This window comes from Misgurnus anguillicaudatus, chromosome 19 (genome assembly GCF_027580225.2).
Source record: "Misgurnus anguillicaudatus chromosome 19, ASM2758022v2, whole genome shotgun sequence".
In the NCBI taxonomy this organism is placed as follows: domain Eukaryota; kingdom Metazoa; phylum Chordata; class Actinopteri; order Cypriniformes; family Cobitidae; genus Misgurnus; species Misgurnus anguillicaudatus.
The window spans coordinates 25,498,454-25,520,054 of record NC_073355.2 but is presented as its reverse complement, the minus strand read 5'-3'; the positions used below and the strand labels follow the sequence as shown (position 1 = coordinate 25,520,054).

At 36.6% G+C, this 21,601-nt stretch overlaps 1 protein-coding gene across 2 annotated transcripts; it reads left to right on the top strand.

Annotated features, from left to right (window-relative positions):
- Positions 1-591: 591 nt before the first annotated feature.
- Positions 592-20,403, top strand: hsd3b7 (hydroxy-delta-5-steroid dehydrogenase, 3 beta- and steroid delta-isomerase). Of its 2 annotated transcripts, XM_073857238.1 has the most exons (7): positions 592-779; positions 4,819-5,082; positions 8,728-8,883; positions 12,024-12,132; positions 14,509-14,608; positions 15,074-15,236; positions 18,690-20,403. In XM_073857238.1, the coding sequence occupies exons 2-7, from the start codon at positions 4,923-4,925 to the stop codon at positions 19,103-19,105; spliced, it is 1,104 nt and encodes a 367-aa protein (XP_073713339.1). In that variant the 5' UTR covers positions 592-779; positions 4,819-4,922; the 3' UTR covers positions 19,106-20,403. The 2 variants fall into 2 exon arrangements, with proteins under 2 accessions (XP_073713339.1, XP_055049798.2); XM_055193823.2 differs by lacking the exon at positions 592-779 and having other exon boundaries at positions 4,676-5,082.
- The last annotated feature ends 1,198 nt before the right edge of the window (positions 20,404-21,601 follow it).

The following is a 21,601-nucleotide window of genomic DNA, read 5'->3' as shown; positions in this document are numbered from 1 at the left end:
GCAGGTAAATGTCTATATGTCAGACTGTGCAAATAAGCTCTTGCATTCCATTTAATGCATGTTTAGACTGTGTGTGGGTGTCTGAAGTCTATTTTGGGTAGATATGTTGGTAAAAAATCTGTATGTTAACTTCAAAGGTTTGTTAGGCTACATGAAACAAAACAGGGCTGCCTGGCTGCCGTTACCATAGAGTCATGAAATGTTTAGGTGACATTTATTGCTATTAGCCTACTAGTAACAGCTAAGTCTTGCTTTTCATTGGAACACATTTGTTGTCTGTTTATAAGACCTTGAATGCCGTGTAAGACACTTTGGATAAGCATCCCCAATTGGTGCATAAATTTATGTACTCTCCTGTACTCCATATAATCTGTTTTTGTGTTGCCTAGATGATATGGGGAGAGTGACTTAGTCTTATTGTCATTTGGTATTTTTGCATTTTGATAGGGCACTGTTGCATATCCAACTCCTTTCTTCTTCCGAGATGTAAGGCGGTGACACTTCCTTTTCAATATCTGTGAAAACGAATACAGGAAATAGAAACTTCAACAGAGCGATCATTGGGTGCTCTGAGGAAGAAATAAGGAAATGGATTTAAAATGTTATTATTAATCCATGTAGTGAAATCTGTATTTATATACTGATCAGCTGCCTTAAAGAACCTTTATGTGACTGTACCTTTAACTCATCTGTTAAGGACAATTATGCAAAGGTAAGACACACGTCATTGTCCTACCCAGCAGGAGGAAAACCGTTAAGTACGTAGAGATGCATTTTTGGTGAGTTTAATGTGTTCATTTCATAGTACACGAATGTGCTGACGTAAACTGTGCTGAAACGATGTAAAGTCCGTGATGCTTGAATATGTAGCCGCAATGTCTGCATCCTCTTGCAGGTGCTCGTGTTGACATCGTGACTTGCACTGCCACTGCCACACGCGCCTTCCCAATGTGCGCGACACAAACAAAATTACGCTAGAAAGTTGGCAATGTGTCTGAGACATTTCTGTAACATAATGTTGACCTAAATCAGCTTTTTACGAAACACAATAGCCATTCTGCAGAAAGATGTCGACTGAATGAGCCACGCGCAGAGGTGGCACCGTATATAGCAACACTGAATATAGCTACATTTACATATAAAGGTAACGTTCTGCAGTACAAAAATATAATGTATGTGTCTGTATTATAAAAGGCAGGACAAATATGTGGTTAATAATTAAGTGTGGTTAATAGCTACTGGGGATTGGTTTATTACAAAGCCTTATAAGCAGGTTGACAACATTAAATTGGAAGTGTATTGCTTCGAAATGGTGTAATTACAGTCAATCTGCCCTGACTAAACTATAACTAATGGATATATTTAGTAAGAAATTGTCTTGGGGGTTCACTTTTTTCTTACTTGTTTAGATTATGATGCTGTACATTTTTTGTCAGTTCATGGGTCAAACATTTTTATCTTGAATTTTTTGGCATTGCCATGGCAGATATTTGAAATACAGGAGGTCATCATTAGCTACACTACACTAGATTAACCGATAAAACCAAATAAAGACATTATGGGGTGGTTTCCAGGACAGGGCTTATTCTGGTCCCTACTAAAATGCATGTTTGAACTGCCTTAAAGGTGCAGTGTGTAAATTTTAGCGGCATCTAGTGGTGAGGTTGCGAATTTCAACCAACGGCTCAGTCCACGGCTCACCCCTTGTTTTTGAAACGCATAGAGAAGCTACGGAAGGCGCCACCGGACAAACATGTCATCGTCGAAGATAACTTAGTAAAAGAAATTGTCCGTAAAGGGCTTCTGTAGAAAAATGGCAGCACAAAATGGCGACTTCCATGTAAAAAGGACCCCCGGTGTATGTAGAAAAAAGGTCTCGTTCTAAGGTAATAAACACATAATGGTTCATTATGAAAGGTCTTTATATATATAATACAGTTTTGTATATTATTTTGCATTTCTGTCAAAAAATCCTTCTAAAAATTACACACTGCACCTTTAATTTAAAAACACTCTGTACTGACATATTTTAACATATATCGGTGCCATTGTTTTGTCTTAAGAAGATCCACACCCGTATTGCTTTTTTTGTAAAGTTTGTTCGTAAAAATGACTTAAACTAGTTAAATTAGGACATTTAAGGCCTAGTCCTGGGTTAATTTAAACCTTGTCCAGGACCCCCCTCCCCAAATAAAGCTAATTTATCAAATCCATAACAGATTTTTATTTTATCTTATACTGTTCAAGAGCCTTGCAAACAGCAACCTAACTAATATCAGCTATTCAATTTAATATAGGGGATTCATGTTAAATAATATAGACACAGTTTCCCATACAGGGTTTAAGTCTCAGACTAAAATGCATGTTTGAGCTGTCCTGACTAAATAAAAGTTTGCACTGACACTTCCTAAAAAATATTATTGCCATTGTTTTGTCTCAAGAGGCTCACCACCAGTAATGTTTTATCTAAGGTATGTTTATAAAAACAAATGTCATAATGTAACTAAGGACTAGTACTGGATTAATTTAAACACTGTCTGGAAAACCGCCTCATAATGTTTTGTTTAACCTGTTTAAACCTGCTGCTCAGATATAGGGCTGGGTATTGGCAAGGGCCTCATGATACGATACATATCCTAATACATGGGTCATAATACAATGAATAACGATACGATACAATACATTGCAATGCTTCATCAAAAATGTAAAAAAAAAATAGAGCTGATTTTTTTCTTTTTTTAAGCCAAAATGCTTCCACACGTCGGCCTTGAAAGCAGCAGGTGTTTTTAAATTTTCTACCATTTTCTCACTCCCGCTAACTGGCCGTATATGACAGACAACTGGACAGTGATAACTACAGCAGCAGCGGATGAGGTCGCTTGACACACATGGAGGGATTTGATTTTTTTTTATATCGATAGTAGAGATTGAAATATCGATAAACTGTCGTGAAAAAATTTATCACGATAGTTTGCTGTATCGATATTTTTGCACAGCCCTACTTGAATAGGACAATTTGTGAAGTACTTGTCTCAGAAAATTAACCAGAGGCTTGTGTTGCCTATTTGTTTAAAGGGATAGTTCACCCCAAAATAAAAATTCTGTCATTTTCTCACTCATGTTATTTCAAACCTGTAAAAATTTACAATTTTGAGAAATGTTTGCAACCAAACTGTTCATGAGCCCCATTCACTTCCACAGTAGGGAAAAAAGATTATATGGAAGTTAATGGGTCCCATGAACCTCAAAATATCTTTATTCATGTTCATCAGAACAAAGAAATGTATACAAGTTCGTAACAACATAAAAGTCAGTAAATGATGACAGAAGTTTCATTTTTGGGTGAACTATCCCTTTAAGGAGCTAAACTTTCTTGCCTACCTTGAATTCCCAAAGTCTTTTCAGGAATAAAAAGGTCTATTATAGTCTATTCAGTGCTAATAAGTTTTGTTTTGTTTTTTGCTTATAAAATCTCAAGAGTCAAGAGCTGTTGACATGATGTAACCAGTTTGGCAATAGTCCGGCTCGGAAATGGGTTTTGAATTGCAAATTGTCCCTTGCCTAAGGGTTCCCTTAATGTACAATTTATGTAACACAAAATTGTGCAAAAAGAAGCTTGTCACCAACTGAAACTACATGCAAGGGTAATTTGGTGTGTTTGAGAAATGTAAACACCTAATAAAAACCTATTCCTCTTAAATAATCTGATATTTACAGTGCATGTCCAATTCAATTTACAAAAAGTTGAATCATGTACTGTATCTCATATATGTAATAGATATGCTTTGTTCTAACCTGTTTTGATGGGCACATATTTCTATGATGATTACTGTTTGTTTTTCAACCGGTTAAAACTGATTATACTTGTTTTTATAGGAGGTAAATATTAGTCTATATCAAAAACGGCTGCACCTTTGCACCTTTGGGCATCTAGAATCATTCCCACCTTTCGTTATCTATTACCTTAATGGCTCTGTCCTTGACATGTTATTGGGTTTATGATAAGAATGATGGTCATTAAGTAAATTTTAAACTTTATGCAGACTGTTACTAAATTTCATAGAGTGCAATCCAGTATAACAGACATTTAAACAGACTGCTTTAGGCCAGTCATAGCAAGAAGGCACATTACAGTAGATCAGATGAATCACACTTGTTTTGACTTACATGTCTTGTTGTGCCATTGTAAGTATTGCTGCAGAGTGACACATGCAGTAGACATATGAGTAAAAGAAACAAATGACACCAGAAAAACATGCGAGCATCAGTGATAGTCTTCACAGCTATATTTATCAGTATTTGTCACTTTTTATTTATAGTAGCCTAGGCTATATTACATGCATTTTATTATATTAATTTTATTTTAAAATATATTAAACATTACTAATGGTCTCAGTTTAGTATTAGAAATCTGAGAATGTTCCCTTTAAGTATTACAAATGGTGTGCTTTTTTAGGCGCTCTCAAGATAGGTTTGAGTGTGATTTAAGAGCTGAATGTCGCATATCACGTCAGCAATAGCTGATAAAAGACTCCCCTTGATAAAGTTTAACGGGTCAACCGAAGTTGATTAAATAGCCTGAAAGAATGGTTAAATGATTAACTGTTTAGCTAAACGGTCTGCCCAGCATTTTAAATGTATGCGTGAGACGAGGGGGGGTGGGCGTTACCTCAGCTTTGCGTTGCGTGACGTAATTTTCTGTTAAACAGACCAGAGATGCGTTGTCGTGTGATTTTGAAGTCTGAAGGTTTGCAGCTAGTTCCTGCTATTATACTGAACTTGGACTTTAACTTCTGTTCTCTTGTATTCGGTTTACAGAGCATTAGGTGATCTGTCGACTGGCGTCTCGTGGCATCGCACTTTACACTGACGGACAAATATACATTAAACAATAACGAGAGAGCAGTTAACGGAGAACAAATATGACGAATGAAAAGTCAAAGTTAACTTATGTGATAACCGGCGGGTGCGGATTTCTTGGACAGCACATGTTGCGGGTTTTGTTGGAGAAGGAAGAAAATATCAAGGAGATAAGACTTTTTGATAAACACGTTTGTGCAACTCTACAAAGTCACAGCACAGGTAAGAGAAACAACCAGATGACATTTTTGATCATTTAAAGTTTAAATATTACATAATTATGATATTTTTATAATTTTACCATGTAAATCAACAGCACTTTTGCACTAACGTTATAGTCAGAGCTGGGTAAGTTGGATTACAAACTACATAATGGCAAAACTTGCATAATTTGTGTAACGTTATCTGAGTAGCCTACTTTTTGACTACATAGTTGACCTGTTTATGCAACGTCACAAATATTTAAGTAGGATAATATTTTACAATTTTGACACACATTACAAATAGCAGGAAAATTGATTAAATGAAACATGTTTGTTAGTACACTGACATTACATTTCATGACATGTATAGCATGAATAAACATCATATCAGCAATAACAGTATTATTATTTTTAAATACTGCTGATATAACTTTTGTTAGTGTTTGCTCATAACACACACACACACACCCAAATCTTAAAAAAATACATACTTAAAGTAAATGAAACAATAGCAACATCCCAGAAAAGGGTTATTGCTTTGATACAAAGCAACACTTGATGGTTAAATTAGTTGGTCTATTATATATTTACATTGTGTAGTTGTGTTATATTTTAAAGATTTTTTCAAAAAACACACTATGCAGAACAAATGCCAAGTTTTCCCATACAAATAATTGTTGTGAAATGATCACAGAGGTCATTCATATGACAAACTGGAGATTTGTCTCCATTTTACACAATGATATGCAATACAGAAAACTGATCTGCCTCGAAAAATAAGGTACCTTACCTTATCCCTCAATACTGCAGACACATTGATAATGTATTACTTAGTAAATGTAAATGGCGATGACAGTACTGCACTACAGAGTTTAAACAATGGAGTATATATCAAAACTTACCATATTTGTCACTTCTTTGAACGTTCCAATGGTATACTCTGTACATAGTATTTGAAGATTAGCACTGTTCTTGGAAAACAGAATACACATATAAAACACTGCAAATCAGTCACTCATAAAAGCTTTGTAAGCTTATGAAAAAATTAAAAGATTTTAAAAAGTATAGGGAAAAATAGAAAAGTAATATGTAACGTAATCCATGTAATGGAATCTTTAACAATAAAAAAGTAATTGTACTTTGTTGATGAGTATTTTAAAATGTAATGTAATTTTACTACAAGTACTTAATTTTTGAAATCTGATTGCGTAATCTAGATTACATGTAATCCGTTACTACCCAGCTCTGTATATAGACAGTTTCAGCAGTACAACGTTACTTTTGTGGAACACACGTAACTTCCGGTAAACCCCAGAAAGAATTAATAAGTCCTTTTAGAGTAGTTTATTTCGGATAACAAGCAAAATAAGTAGATAAACTTAGTTTAAATCATAGCTAAAGCGTATCAACAACTACACATGGCTAATGTTACTGTGTAAAATGTGTAGTATATAATTTCTACAATCTTAAGTACACTTGGCTGCCAAATATCCCATCAAATAGTGGTAATTCATAAACGCCCTCTTCCCTCGTCTTTAGTAAACTAAAACATTTGTTATTTTCTATGGGGTATTTGTTCCAGAGTTCATTTCAGACACCAGCCAGACCATTAAACAAACAGAGACTGGAAGTAAAGTTCCGATAAGATGTGTAACCGCGACAACGCACTTGCATCCGATAAAACCGCCTATAGTTCCCGAAATAATGCACCCATTCACAAAAGGCATTATACAGGATGTATAAAAGAACATCTGCCAGGTGACGCAAATAACAGGGAAGTGTGTTTGCACATAAATGGACCTAATGAAAGGACAGGGGACAGGGGAAAGGAAATGGAAAAATGGTCTTTCATGTCAGTGATTTACATAACCTTGGGTTAAATTTCCAAAAAAGAAGTTCAAAATATGTTCCCTATACTGTCACTGTGGCAGTACGCTGCGCCTTAAAAAGATTCTAATTTCTACCATTAGGTACAGATATGTATACATTTGGTACCAATGTACCTTTGATGTAGGCTACTAATCATGTGAACTTTTTAGGTCCAGAGGTGTGTTTTTCAAAAGTGTACCAGCCCAGTGACAGCTGGAGTGCACATTTTGACTATTTGTTTCTGACAGTGCAGGGTCAGGACACGTCAGTAAAATCCATCCAGTTCCCTCCAGTCATCCTCCCTTCCTCAGCAGAATGCTCAAACCCATCTTGCTGTCCTCTGTACTAAGAAGAAATGTTTATGCACTATAATGGGGAAATTCATAGAGAACTTTGGTCAGATTTCTAGTAAATGGGAAACAACACTTTCAGTAATTTACAAATATGTATAGCATTGCGTGCACTTTTTGTTTCGCTGAGGTCTTTTGTATTATTTTGCCTCCTAGAAACAATTTGAAAGTTAGATTTTGAATTTGCATAGCTTCTCATAATATGAGTCATACATGCTCATTATTTGTCAGTTCTCTCATCAAATAGATGTAATACACTGTGAGATAAGTGGTGCGATAGGGAAAGAATTTGCATTGTAAGTCAAAAATATCTAAAAGTCTGGCAAAAGATGTGCTCACATAAAGAGGTTAGATAACCCTGTCTTATCAGGAGTGAACATTGTCTCTTGTTATTGATTTGATCTAAGTACTGTCTGTCTGGGAAAGCTGTCATTCATATCATGTCTTGTATGATACTTTAAAAGACATATGATCTTTATGTTACATATAAAGAAAATGTTAGGGATAATATATCACACCAAAAGCAAGAATATTCAGATGCAATAATCTTGTGTTTCAATTGTGTGGCAAAATAGCCTTTAATTCTTGTAATGCCTTTAATACCTCCAAGATGCGAGAGAGAGAGAGAAAGAGAGAGACTATACAGACTAATTAGATAGATGTAAGCAGACACTGATTAGAAAGAATAACAATTGGATCGGCTTACTAGAAAGGAAAGTTTTGTGAGCTATTTGTAAAATAGAGACATTGTATTTCCTGTGTCAATCTTTGTGTCATTGTTACCAAATAATTCAAAATCATTATAAGGGAAATAATGACGATCTTAGTTGAAACACAATCAGACAATCAAGAATTGGTAAACCAAACAGATAAACCACATGTCTGCACCTGTCACGCACACGCACACACATTCACTAGAATACGTGACACAGCATTCCCACTTCTTTCTCCCCTCAGAGTGTTCAATAAAGGCAAGCAGAGACTTATTAATAGATGTGAGAATTCTCTCCGAACAACAGAAATCAGTAAAAATCAAGTTAAAGCTTACCGACAGTGAGGGGATGGAAAAACCTTTGGAAAGCCATGTGACCACACTCATTTTCTATGGAATAGGTGCACAATGGGATTACTAAAAGGACACAACAGAATGCTTTCAGACACAAATTGAATTAATGCAATGACAGGCTCATCAGCAGTTTCCCATTCTCCATTATTCTATCTAGAGCTTTTCTTACAATAGACTGTTTATTGGCATCTGTGTAAATATTCTGCACACCCATAGCCTCGTCGGTCCTTAGTTACTTCAGTTACATTTATGAAAATGCTTTTTTTACAAAAGATTTGCTAGTAGAAGATATGGAAATATAAAACATTAAAATTTGTAATAAAAAGTCACTTGCATTACAATTACATTACAATGTATCTTTTATTTCTTTATTTATCAGAGCATGTGAAGGTGGTGCTGGTACAGGGAGATATAACAGATTATGGCAACGTGCGAGATGCTTTACAGGGAGCAGACCTGGTCATCCATGCAGCTAGTCTGGTTGACGTGTGGTACAGAGTGCCTGAGAAGGCGATCTATGCAGTTAACGTACAAGGTAAGTTTGAAAAGTACGAATGAGGAGCAAACATGGAGAGTCATGCAAACGTTCTGAACAACGAGGTTTATGAAGACATGTCACCTGAAGAATACTACAAGCACACTTTCTTAAAGATATGTTAAAGGTCCCGTTCTTCATGTGTTTTTGAAGCTTTGATTGTGTTTACAGTGCGCAATATAACGTGTGTTCATGCTTCACATGTAAAGAAACACGTTATTTTAGTCCCTCCTTCAGAAACATGTAACAAGTTCTGATTGTGTAGTTTGTTTAGTGTGCTGTGATTCGACAGCAGCTTAGCTTAGCAAAGCCGTTTGAGCCAAAGCTGCCGACTGACGTATTCCTGTGGGGGGAGTTTAGTCAAAAACACTTTTATTTATGTCATTCAGCCGGGAAGTAGAGGGCTGTAGTCCAAACCGGCTGTTCGCTGTAGGCTTTGAAAGGGGACATCTTTTAAAGAAAATATATCGCTTGGCAGTGAACTTTGAGCTTTATCATTTTACAGGTATCATTTATGCTATTATAGCAACATTTCACACTAACTAGGGTTAAAAAAAATGGGACCAGGAAGAACGTGACCTTTAACTTGTTCATTTTTTGTTTCGTGTATGTTAGTGGGTGTTTTGTAGCTTTTGGTTTCTCCCACACTTTGCCTTTGGCGGCATTTACAGGAACCGTACAGATTTTTTTTGTTCAGTCTGGAAATGCATCATTCAGGGCAGGTTTTGTTTGTGTGGGTGAATCATAACATCCTACATTTGTTTTACATGCATTCACTGTTATGGCTAACACCAGACTAGTCTCATAGAGAATGAGACGTGGTCTGGAAACCATATGCTCATTTTCTCGTATTTAAGGCGTGGTTTACAAATGCCCAGAGCTGTTTTTTGGGCACTAAGAAAGTCTATCAAATGCGTCTGTATATAGCTCGTAGCCAATCATTTCAATTTTACCAGATGCCGTATGTAGAGCGACATCAATTTAAAAGTAAACGACTTTCATTGAAAGCTATGCAACTAAACTGGTAGCTGTATATTGATATTAAAAAGCAACACAATTTAGTGGCACTGTGACAACCACAGTAAAGGCCTAATGACAATATGATATAAATAAATACCACTTACCATTTATAAGTTAATTGTACTTCGTCAATGACGATGCCTAGCAGGTTGGTCCTATAGACCCCTTCACGGTTCACGTCACAGGCGGTTCCCACTGCGCATGTCGGGTCAGAAAAGTCATTACAGCAGATTGAGTTGCGTATTATACGGTATTCTCAAAAATGTCTACTTACGTCGTGGGCTGTGAAAATCGCACCAGGTCTTCCGTGAAGTTTTCGCGATTCATGCAGAATCTCAAAAACAAAAAAATACAACTTCTGCGGCTGCAAGCAATTAACGTGCAGACTGGAACAATGAAAAGAGGCTTGTGTTTGTAGTGCTCACTTCATTTGAGGCAAGTCATAATTTTTCAGGCCTGTTAGTTTAAATTAAAAAGCCTGGATGGTATGAACAGTTTGACCCCATGCTGCTCGCGCACCCGATAGTCATTCAATGTTTACAAACCTTGAAGGGGTCTATAAAACTCTGTGGTTATCATGTCTTACCATATACAAACATCTTTCTTAGATATGAAATTGTTTAACGCCAAAAGTTACTCTTTTTAAAATAAACTTGCGTTCAAAACTACTTAGAACACTGTCTAAGGCTGCATTGAAAAGTAACTTCGCGTATGTTGCCGTGTTATAACAAATGAAGAGTTTCGTTGCAAAACGAGATAAATCCATTTTTTTTTACCTTTTTATCAAAACATGTTTATTATTATGTTATCATGTTATTATTTTGTTTTATGGTGCTACTTAGTTGTATTTTTTATGTTATGAAGGTTTAAATCAAAACAAACCAACTGCAGTTGATTTAAAATTAATTGGAATGCACAACTAAAAAACGAGATTTCTGAACAATTAAAAAAACGGTGGTTATCTCGTTTTGCAACGAAACTCTTCAATAACAAAATTGCTTCGATGTGTCGCATAGACGTTGTCATCGTCTTGCTGCCCCCTCCCCGTTCTGTGATTGGTTTCCTATTTCAGGGGCAAAAGGGCCAGAGTTTCCATGCTAGACTTGCAGCGTGAATAAATTTGCGCACAAGACAGCATGGGGAAACCCAGGCTAGTTATGTTCTGCGTATCCACTTAATGTCAATAAAATCACCAAAGGCTCATGCTGAGGCATTAAGATGTATTCAGAATTCATAGCACCACATTTCTGATTTGTGTGATTTGATTTATTATACATTTATTATGCATCACTGATAGATACAGATATATTCATAGGATAGAAATGAATGTTTATTTTAACAGATTAAGTTTTCAAGATGCATATTGCTCTTCAACCTAGTTTTTAAATGTAACATCAAGTAAAACACAAATATAGTAAATATTAATAAATCTTTTCAGTGGTGTAGGATGTAACTCTAGAAACGCATATTGAAAGCCAAGTAATGGTTAAACTGCCCAAGAAGTCTATATGCAAATTAGACTCCAATTTAGTAAAAAAAATCACATATTTTCTTCTCAAACATTGATTGTATTTACAAGCAGATATCTGAAACAGGAATTCAATTGGCATAATAAAATCAAGGGCTTGTACCTAATGCATGATATACAAAACAAACATGTTTTGATCAACTCATAAGTAATACACAAACACACACATTATGAATGCAGTATTAAGTGAGGAAGGCACACTTGAAGGCGTTCCAGGATGGATTTTGTCCTATCTTATGGTTTGCTTTCATGCTTGCACATCATCTGCGTTTCCCCAGATTTCTCTTCTTTGGTTAGTTAGTCGACGGCAAATCTTTGAGCGTGTCCAAAAACAATTTTTATCTGGTACTTTGACTCTAGCATTACTTGAAACTGTTCAAGTATTTCCTCCTGTGTTGTTTCCATATGTTTTTTTAGATTTATAATCTAAAATCCAGTCAAAGAGACCCAAACAGCTTGATTGTTTTTTTTTGTGTTAGTGCAGCAGAAGTAGATTTTTAAATAAATAAAACTATACATTTAGTTTATATGGACATGAGATATAACTTTTTTCTATTTCCCAAAGACTTCATTACTCATTGTTCTCTATTAGGAACGGAGAATGTGATAAATGCCTGTGTGGAAACTGGTATCCAGTATTTGATCTATACAAGCTCCATGGAAGTTGTTGGTCCGAATATTAAAGGAGATGCATTTATCAGGTAAGGTAGTTCTATAAATTGCTTTTCTCTATATAAGGAATCTTTGTGTAGTGATGTGTGTTCATAATCCAAACCATATACCGTATGGTTTCAAAGAGTCTAAAGAATGTGAATATCACTGAAAGAATGTGAAAATGAAATCCAGGGTAAACACAGCTAGAAATATTCCAGAATTCTGCGAAAATTAAATTTCCATTGAAAGTTTGATTTATTTGAAAGATTAAAGAATGCACACAATCTGTCTATATCTCTGCCACAGCATTTTCTGGACTCGATAAGTGCACTTTTAAATCTCAAAGCACAGTATCAGTGCTCAGGCAGAACAACAGTTGCTGGCTCTGTTGAGTCCCAGACAGAACCTGCAGACAATTTCCTGTACTGAATTAAAATATATATGAAGAGTTTCGTTGCAAAACGAGATAAATCCATTTTTTTTTACATTTTTGTCAAAACATGTTTATTATTATGTTATCATGTTATTATTTTGTTTTATGATGCTACTTATCTGTATTTTTTAAGTTATGAAGGTTTAAATCAAAACAAACCAACTGCAGTTGCATTGAAATTAATTGCAATGCACAACCAAAAAACAAGATTTCTGAACAATTAAAAAAACGGTGGTTATCTCGTTTTGCAACGAAACTCTTCATATATCACATATTACAGAATACTGAAAATTAAAATACATATCATACATTTTATAACAAAATGTTTAAATGCATTAAAGCAGTGGTTCTCAAACTTTTTCAGCGTGCGGCCCCCCTTGTATATGGTGCAGTCCTTCCAAATTTTTTTTATAACAAATTTGTTCTAAAATGTAACATTTTAATAAGACAAAACATATTCAAGTATACAAACTGGTGCTGTTGGTTAGTAGCCTTATTTTTTTTTAGGTTTAATTATACAGAATTCATGATAAATTAATGTATTTTATGAAATGTCATAAAACTGGGGCCCCCTGGCAGCATCTTGCGGCCCCCAGTTTGAGAACCACTGCATTAAAGGGATCGTATAAAGTTCTGTCATCATTTACTCATCCTCATGTTGTTCTAAACCTGTATGAATGTCTTTTTTCTGATGAACACAAAAGAAGATATTTTGAGAAATGATGGTTAACACACAGAAGATAGTGACCATTGACTTCAATAGTAGGAATAAAAAATATGATGGAATTTAATAGGTACCGTCAACTGTGTGCTTACTATCATTTATCAAAATATTTTCTTCATCATTTATCACAATACTTCAAAAATATTTTTTTCCTACTGTGGAAGTCGGTGGTCGCTGTCTGCTGTGTGTTTGCCATTATTTGTCAAAATATCTTCTTTTGTGTTCATCAGAAAAATAAATTCATACAGGTTTAAAACAACATGAGGATGAGTAAATGATGACAGAATTTTAATTTTAAGGTGAACTATCCCTTTAAACTAGACTGATAAAATGATTGTGTTATTGGTGGCTCAAAGCACATCCACATTTGCCAAAATATGTAATAAAAAACATGAGATGTGGACAACACTGAAATGTTCCAGCTCCTCAGTTCCAATTCCACAGATATCTGCGGTCTGTGTTTGCTAAAAGTCTATGCATACCATGGAATTATTAAGCATTAGGAAAGAGCTATCATGCAATTTATCATATGGGGCGGTTTCCTGGACAGGGTAAGCCAAGACTAAGCCTTAATTATATTAAGACATTAAAGTAGTTTTTACAAACATACCGTACAAAAAACAATACTGGTGTGCATCTTGAGACAAATCAATGGCACTGTTATATGTTAAGATTTCAGGGCAAGATGTTTTTTAATTAAGGCTCAAACATGCATTTTAGTCTGGAATAAGCCCTGTACAGGAAATTGCCTCCATAAGGTTTGTGTTTTAGAATGACTTTGATCTTGTGTCACGTTTGAATCTTCAAGTAAGTCTTTGAACTAAAGCCCTGCTATGCTGTAATTACAAACAGAGCAAATGGCTGAATCAATTACCGCCACGTGCTAAAAACATTACCCTTCTCCCTAAAGAGTGACCAACAAATGCATAAAGATGTTTTATGTTTCCCTAGTCTCTCTCAGAATTGCAGTGTTTGATATTATTTGCTTGCCAATGCTTACTCTTAGTTTCATCATTACAGTTTTTAAAAAAATAAATGTTTTTGTTGGAAAATATCTGTGCTGCCATTTCCAACCTTTCACACCCCAAAAGATTGGGAAAGAGTACTGTACTGTACTGTAATGGTAGTGCTTATCTCACATTATAGTTTTTGTATTTTATTTTTATCTAATGATATATCTGTAAAACATATAGGCACTCCACGTGTAATCGACTAGCCCTGTCTGTTTAGAATTTAATCGTCTGCATTTACCTACCTTTAACACAGAGGGAATGAAGATACCCCATATAATATATTTCATGAGATGGCCTATCCCAGGTCCAAAGCTAAAGCTGAAAAAATGGTGCTGGAGGCCAACGGAACAAAGGTAATACATCATGTTTCTCTTTATACCAGAATGCACTTACAAAATCATCTAATTAAGACAATCACACATACACACATTTTTAGAAATGACGTGGTATTGTTGAAACTTCAGTTTTGAGCAATACCACCAGTGTGGAAATGGCTTTTTTTTAGAATTTTAGGCAGTTAAACATATCATACTGAAGCAGTTTGATTTTCAACAGACCTTTAGTTGATGATGTTTTTCAGCATTTTCCCTCCCAAGCCCAAGGGAAAATAAATCTTGCGCATGGGCGTAATTTTTAAAGCATGGAAAAGTTGCATATAGAATATCACAGGCATGCATTTGCTCTTGCTGTTTAATTATATCATCACTACAGACATTTTAATGCATTAAATGTGTATTCTGAATTTTGGTGACTTACATTCTAGACAGACTTTTGCCGATTAGCTGTAATAAATGATGTTTTCCACTTTTTATGATTAGGTAAAGGGAGGGGCAACTCTCTACACATGTTCTCTGCGACCAACAGGCATCTATGGGGAACAGCATCAGTTAATGAAGGAGTTTTATACAAATGGAGTTCGTACAGGTGGTTGGGTGATCAGAGGAGTGCCTCCAGAAACCGAACATGGCCGGGTCTATGCAGGTTAGCCTTGTGTCTGATTATTCTGTTTTATCTTGATTGAATATCTTTTTAATGCATACTCATTTACATATAATTACTGAAAGAAATGATGTTAAGGTGTGGTTCTCCAAGTTTTTTGCTCTGCAACCCATTTAAAGGACAAGTTCGGTATTTTACACTTAAAGCCCTGTTTTCAGACGTGGGGCTCGCCGAGTGGTCGGGGGTGTTCACTGATATGCTCACACGGGGATCCCTGCAAAAGATGCTTTCCAACAGGTTTTATCGTAGTTTTGGTCCAACTCCATTGACTTGTATTAGATGTGCTGTAAGGTACGGTATTACTCTGCGCCAGGACTTTGTTTGTATTCTTGCAATTGGCAAAGGCGGATTATCGCTACCAACTGGGCTGGAGTGTCTATTATTTAAGCTCTCAGCGGAAGAATGTACATGTGTGAGGCGTTTGGAAAAATAGGTCCACAAGTTTACAACGAACGACAAAACACCTGTTGGAAAGCATCTTTTGCAGCGATTTTTGTGTGAGGATATTAGTGAACACCCCTGACCACTCGGTGAGTTTCACGTCTTTGTAAACAAAATATGCATTTTAGGAAGGATTGTTCCTGTGCACCTATATAAACAACCATTATAGAGGTGGGAGGTGAAACAACAAACACCTGAAAATTCTTGGGGCACCCGCATATTTCGAAATTTCAGTCAAAACCGTTCAATTTCATCATAAACAATCTGAAAACAGGGCTTTAAGGGCGCACTCACACTATCCAAACCAAACCGCGCTCGGGCGCGTTTGACCCCCAAAGCCTGGTTCGTTTGACTAGTGTGAGTGCTCTGTTCCGCGCCCGGGCGCAGATTGGTTAATCGCGCCGCGGCCGGGTTGCAGAGGTGGGCCGGAGCGCGGTTCACTTAGGCTCAGGCGCGGAAGGCTGTGGTGTGAGCGCAATCGCGCCTGAGCGCGATTCAAAAGGTGAAGACGTCAGTTGCGCGACCACTCACCTTCATCTGCCTCCGTAAAAACCTTTTGATGCGCGCAGCGGGGTTACGTGAATGTCCGCGCTGCGCACGTGACAGATCAACTAAGCAATATGATGACATGTGAGAGGGCTGTCTGTAATCGCGCACCAAACGACTCCGAATAAAAAAACACAGACCTATCATTACGGTGGGTTCCAGTGTTCAGTCAGAGCTTTACTTCCTGCTTTTTTCAAAACAATCGCATCTTAATGACGAAAGCGCGCCCGGACTCGGATCGATAAAAGTACAGTGTGAGTGCGTGCTCATGGGGGAAGTAGGGAGGGGTGACATTCGCGCTGGGTCATGGTTTGGTTTGGTTTGGATAATGTGAGTGCGCCCTAAGTGTAAAATACCAAACTTGTCCTTTAAAACCTTTTGATCTAGTAAGAAGCGCTATGTAATTATTATTATTTTTACTTTTTTTTACTTTGACCCTCATCCTTTATAAGAGGGCTAGACTTTTACACTACATCAAAGTTTCATCTCATTGAGCCCACATGGGGTTGTGTTCTTCAGCTTAAGGACCTCTCTGTTTATAGAGCTTGGGGATATGCACAGAAAAAGATCAGATTTTCCTGTTAAAGATGATTGCCCTATTTTTAGTCTGCTTGGTTTATAACTTAATATTGGTTCTGTTTTTTTTTCAAAGGGCTATTCATGCCAAAATGAAAATGATTCTCCCTTATGTCATTCCACACCCTTCATTGTCCTTCCGAACAAATGTTTTTTATGAAATCCGAGAGCTTTTGACCCCCCCATAGCCAATAACGTCATGTTCAAGGCACATAAAGGCAGTAAAGACATAAATAATAAAACTTTTTCACTTCATTAAATGAAGATGGAACCACTGCAGGCACATGGACTCTTTTATTGATGTTTGCATTTCTAGGCCTTGACATTTTCAGTTGTGTCAGTGGGGGCTAATGCCGAGTTCAGACTGCACGATTTTAGCCCTGATTTTAACTCGTCGACAGGTTTTGAGAAATCGCAGACAAATGCGCGAAATCAAAGTCAAATCGATGCTCATGCACCAGAGTTCACACGGGTCCTTGAAATCCTTAAAGGTTTGTGAATCTGGGGGGAAAATTCAAGGCCCTGGGAAGTTTTTGAAAATATATAGATACAGGTCATTGAAAGTGCTTGAATCTATTTCATGCAAGAAGTTTTTTGGAAAAATCCATATTAATCCCTGTGTAGTGTGGGATAATATAAAAAATTCTAGACTTTTTAAGCACACGTGTTAAACTGTTCACTTTAAATGCTTATATCTTCTGTATGCAAATGTTGATTCATACCAAAATGCTTTTTTGCATAGTTGTCTTTGAGAAATGAAAACGTCTCGAGTTATGTATGTAAATGTTGTTCCCTGAGAAGGGAACAAGACGCTGCGTCTCCCTTGCCATACTTCCTGCATCCCTGTAACGCTGTCTTTGGCAATATTTCAGATAGCGATATACTTCCTAGCTCCCGCGTCACCCTGTCTTTGTCGTTAAGCCTCACCATTGGTTGAATTTGATATACACATTCAGTCGCATTTAGCCCTGAAGGCGAACCCAAAGTGTCACCGCAGTGACGCAGCGCGAGTTCCCTCGAAAGGGACCTGTAACAATCTACCTTTAAAGGTAACACAATGTAACCCTGCTCTCACTTGAAATGTGTCCCCACATTTAGTCCTTGAATTTGAGGGTATTGGACCTGGAAAGTCCTTGAAAGGTCCTTGAATTTGAAGTTAACTAAAGTGTGGGAACCCAATTATCAAAGACGTGATCTGAGAGAACCAAAACCTATGAGATATTTGGCATGCTTAATATCTGGACCTGTCTGCGATTCAAAATCATGCCGTGTGAAATGTGTTTTACTGAAAATAACATTGCCAATGACCTACAGCCAATGAGAGAGCAACATACAGGGCAGCTGGAAGCTCGGGGAGGAATCTCTCCAAACATTTTCTCCATAATCTACCATTTTTAGTAATAATCCGTCTCACGTGAGAACCCCGATCTTGCACGTGTGACCTTGCGTTGTTTCCTTCGTGTCACTTCTCGTGTGCATTTGGTTGTGAGACGTAGTTTGCGGATTGGGACAAAGTTGTCGGCGATTCTTACTACCGTAAAAAGTCGCCGATCCATCTTGCAGTCTGAAACAGCAGCGACTGAACTCTACCCCAGATAATCACGCAGTGTGAAAACATCTATGACCTGACTTGTTTGCAAATCATGCAGTCTGAACTCGGCATAAGAAAGCTCTCAAATTTCATCAAGAACATTTTTGTGTTCCGAAGGTCTTATGGGTGCGGTATTACTTTTTTTTTTGGAATAATAAACCTTTAGAGTGATTAAGTTGTCACTTAGGTCCATATGTACACAACCATTATTTGACTTAAATTAAAGACTTCATACTCCCCACACTGTAAACTAAATATCTTGGATGTGTTTGTGCACACAGGGAATGTGGCCTGGATGCACTTACTGGCAGCACGTGCCCTGAGAGAGCATCCTCATAAGCTGGGTGGAGAGTTTTATTTCTGCTATGATGATTCACCCTACAAAAGCTATGAAGACTTCAACATGCAGTTCCTGTCAGCCTTCAACTTTCGTACGTTCCATGTTTCGGTTTGGGTGCTGTGGTTCATAGCTTGCATGAATGACCTGCTGCACTGGCTCTTGAAGCCAATTTACAACTACACACCGTTGCTTAACTCCTACACACTCGCTGTGGCACGCACGTCTTTTACAGTGAGCACAGACAAAGCCCTCCGCCACTTTCAGTACAAGCCACTCTATAGCTGGGAGGAATGCTTGGCCCGTACGCAGAGCTGGGTGAACACGTTCCCTTTAGAAACGAGCACTAAAAAAGCCTAACAGCTGCTTCATGTGCAATGAGGACGATTTGGAATGATGACTCAATCATTTAAGAACATATAGAAATGTGTCATACACTTAAATGATTGCTAAAGTAAAAATATTTTAGCTTGAATGTATTATAAATTATATCAGCTGCAATGTACATGTATAAGTATATTTATAATTAACATATACTTAAATCCAGTTTTCCAGTTAATGCATAACAATTCTACGTGCAATACTTTGTACACATTATGTTTATTCACACATCAATGACAGTAATAAATTCAAAACACTCTGTTCCCAAAAAACAGCCTTAAATTATCGCAGTGACTCAATGTAACCACCCTCATCCTCCCAGAAACTCAAAAATTCCATCATGGTCTGAACAAAAAAAATGATGTTAACTATACATGAGGTTTAATGTGCGGCCAGATGTTCCTCACCAGTTTCCATTGTTATGGTACTTAGCAACATCTTTGTTATGGGAGGGAACCAAAAGCAAAAAGATATTATATACCTGTGCTTTTCAGTCATGCATTGGACTTTTTACACATGTGAATTTATTTACAAGTCAACAGTATAAGGTGTTTGGTTTAAAATATGTTAAATATAATACAAAGAAATGTTTGTTTTGCCAGTTTAATGGCTGTTCAATTACAGTATTAGTCCATTACTGCAGTTCCTATATAACAGTACTTAATTACTGACATCATATGGGCAACTAAAAAAACAAGGGTGTTCCTAGGTTTAATTCCAGGGTATTTCCTCTCACTTATTCATATTATGACTGGCGTGGAACCCCGTCAGAGACGAGTTTCCTCGGTTACAGTAATATTTATTCTTGTGTCATTGACAGAGGAGTTTGCCCAACACAATTGTTTGCCAATGGGACTTTTCCCACCGCAGATGCTAAATGTATGTCAACTGCGACATCTAGCGGCTAATGCGAGACAGGACTCTTAATTCCATTTCATACAAAGTGACTTGCAGACTATTCAGGGTATACATCAGTATGTGTGTTGTGTTCCCTGTGATCAGTGTATATAGACTTTTCTGGCTTTTCATTTTCTACATCTATTTGTAAATTATGATAGACTGCAATAATTTATTATTTTAATTGTGTTGAATAAGCTCAGAAGTTCTCACAGGCCGTATAAAGTAATGGGATTTTAAACATCCCCCATGTAAGACACAATGTAAAATGTGATATTCTAAGTAGCACCTGAACAATTGTACAATGTATACAATGATTTATACAATAAACGTTTGACTTTTTTTACGAATAAAAAATGTCATACATACAAAAGACAAAATGTGTTGTCATTTCACAGAAATCTTAAAAGCAATCTTACAGAGTGAATGTTATTATTTATTATACACAGAACAAAATTATAAACGCAACAACACTAAGACTTTTTCTATGAACACAAAGGGCATATTTCTCTCAAATATTGTTCACAAATCTGTATAAATTCCTTCTCCTTTGCTAAAATAATCCATCCACCGTATCAAGATGCTGATTAGACAGCATGATTATTGCACAGGATAGATAGCAGTACCTACACAGTAGTTTACAATAATTTCTGTACTACTAGGCCTATGTGTATACTTCTAAGGAGACTCAATGTTATATTAACCCTCATAAACCCCTATTTTTCCTGTATACATTACAGTTCCCTGGAGGTAAAAATGACCCCTGAAATTAAAAGGGTGATTACAGAAAATATATACATTTTTAATGATACAAATATATCATTTTTTTTGTTTACTTCCAATCTATACATTAATGCTGTGTTTTGGGAGATATGAAGTACTTTTGTACCTGTTTACCACTCAATTCCTCAACTACACCATTAGCTTGCCTGTAAAATATCACATTTTTATGAAAAATTCACATAAATTATTATCTAAATTTGATCTAGATGTTATGTGTTGAATTCAACCATTTGGTGTTTAGAAAAAAAACAGTTTTATGGTTACAGTTTAGGAAATAAATCATTTTGACTAGCAGATGCCCATAGAGACCCATTCATTTTACTGTGTGTGGCCAACTGCTCAACATCAATACTTTAGTGAAACATTTTGTGAATTTATGTTTATATAAACATTAGAAAGGTCATTAAAAATAAAAATTATTTCATTTTGAAATGTTTGTTTTTACAAAATGCCACAGAAATTTGACTAAATGTAAGTGTGTGTGTGTGTGTGTGCGCGTGTGTGTGTGTGTGTGTGTGTGTGTGTGTGTGTGTCTGTCTGTTTGTGTGTCTGTTTGTGTGTCTGTTTGTGCGCGCGTGCGTGTTTGTGACTTTGTTTGTGACTTTGTGGGTGTGTGAGTTTGTGTGTTTGTGCGTGTGTTTGTGTGTGCGCACAACTGTGTGAGTATTTTACATCTTTGTTTTGCATCTGTGGCTGTTTCTTGCCAAATTCTGTAAAAAATGCTCTGTTTGTGTGTGTGTCTGATTGAGCATGTCTTTTCTATATTGCATTTGTGCTCTAGTACCAGGCCTACCT

Coding starts and splice junctions, on each gene's coding strand:
- hsd3b7 (XM_073857238.1), top strand. CDS start 4,923: ATGACGAATGAAAAGTCAAAGTTAACTTATGTGATAACCGGCGGGTGC. Junction 8,884..12,023: donor CTATGCAGTTAACGTACAAG/GTAAGTTTGAAA, acceptor GTTCTCTATTAG/GAACGGAGAATGTGATAAAT. Junction 12,133..14,508: donor AAAGGAGATGCATTTATCAG/GTAAGGTAGTTC, acceptor CCTTTAACACAG/AGGGAATGAAGATACCCCAT.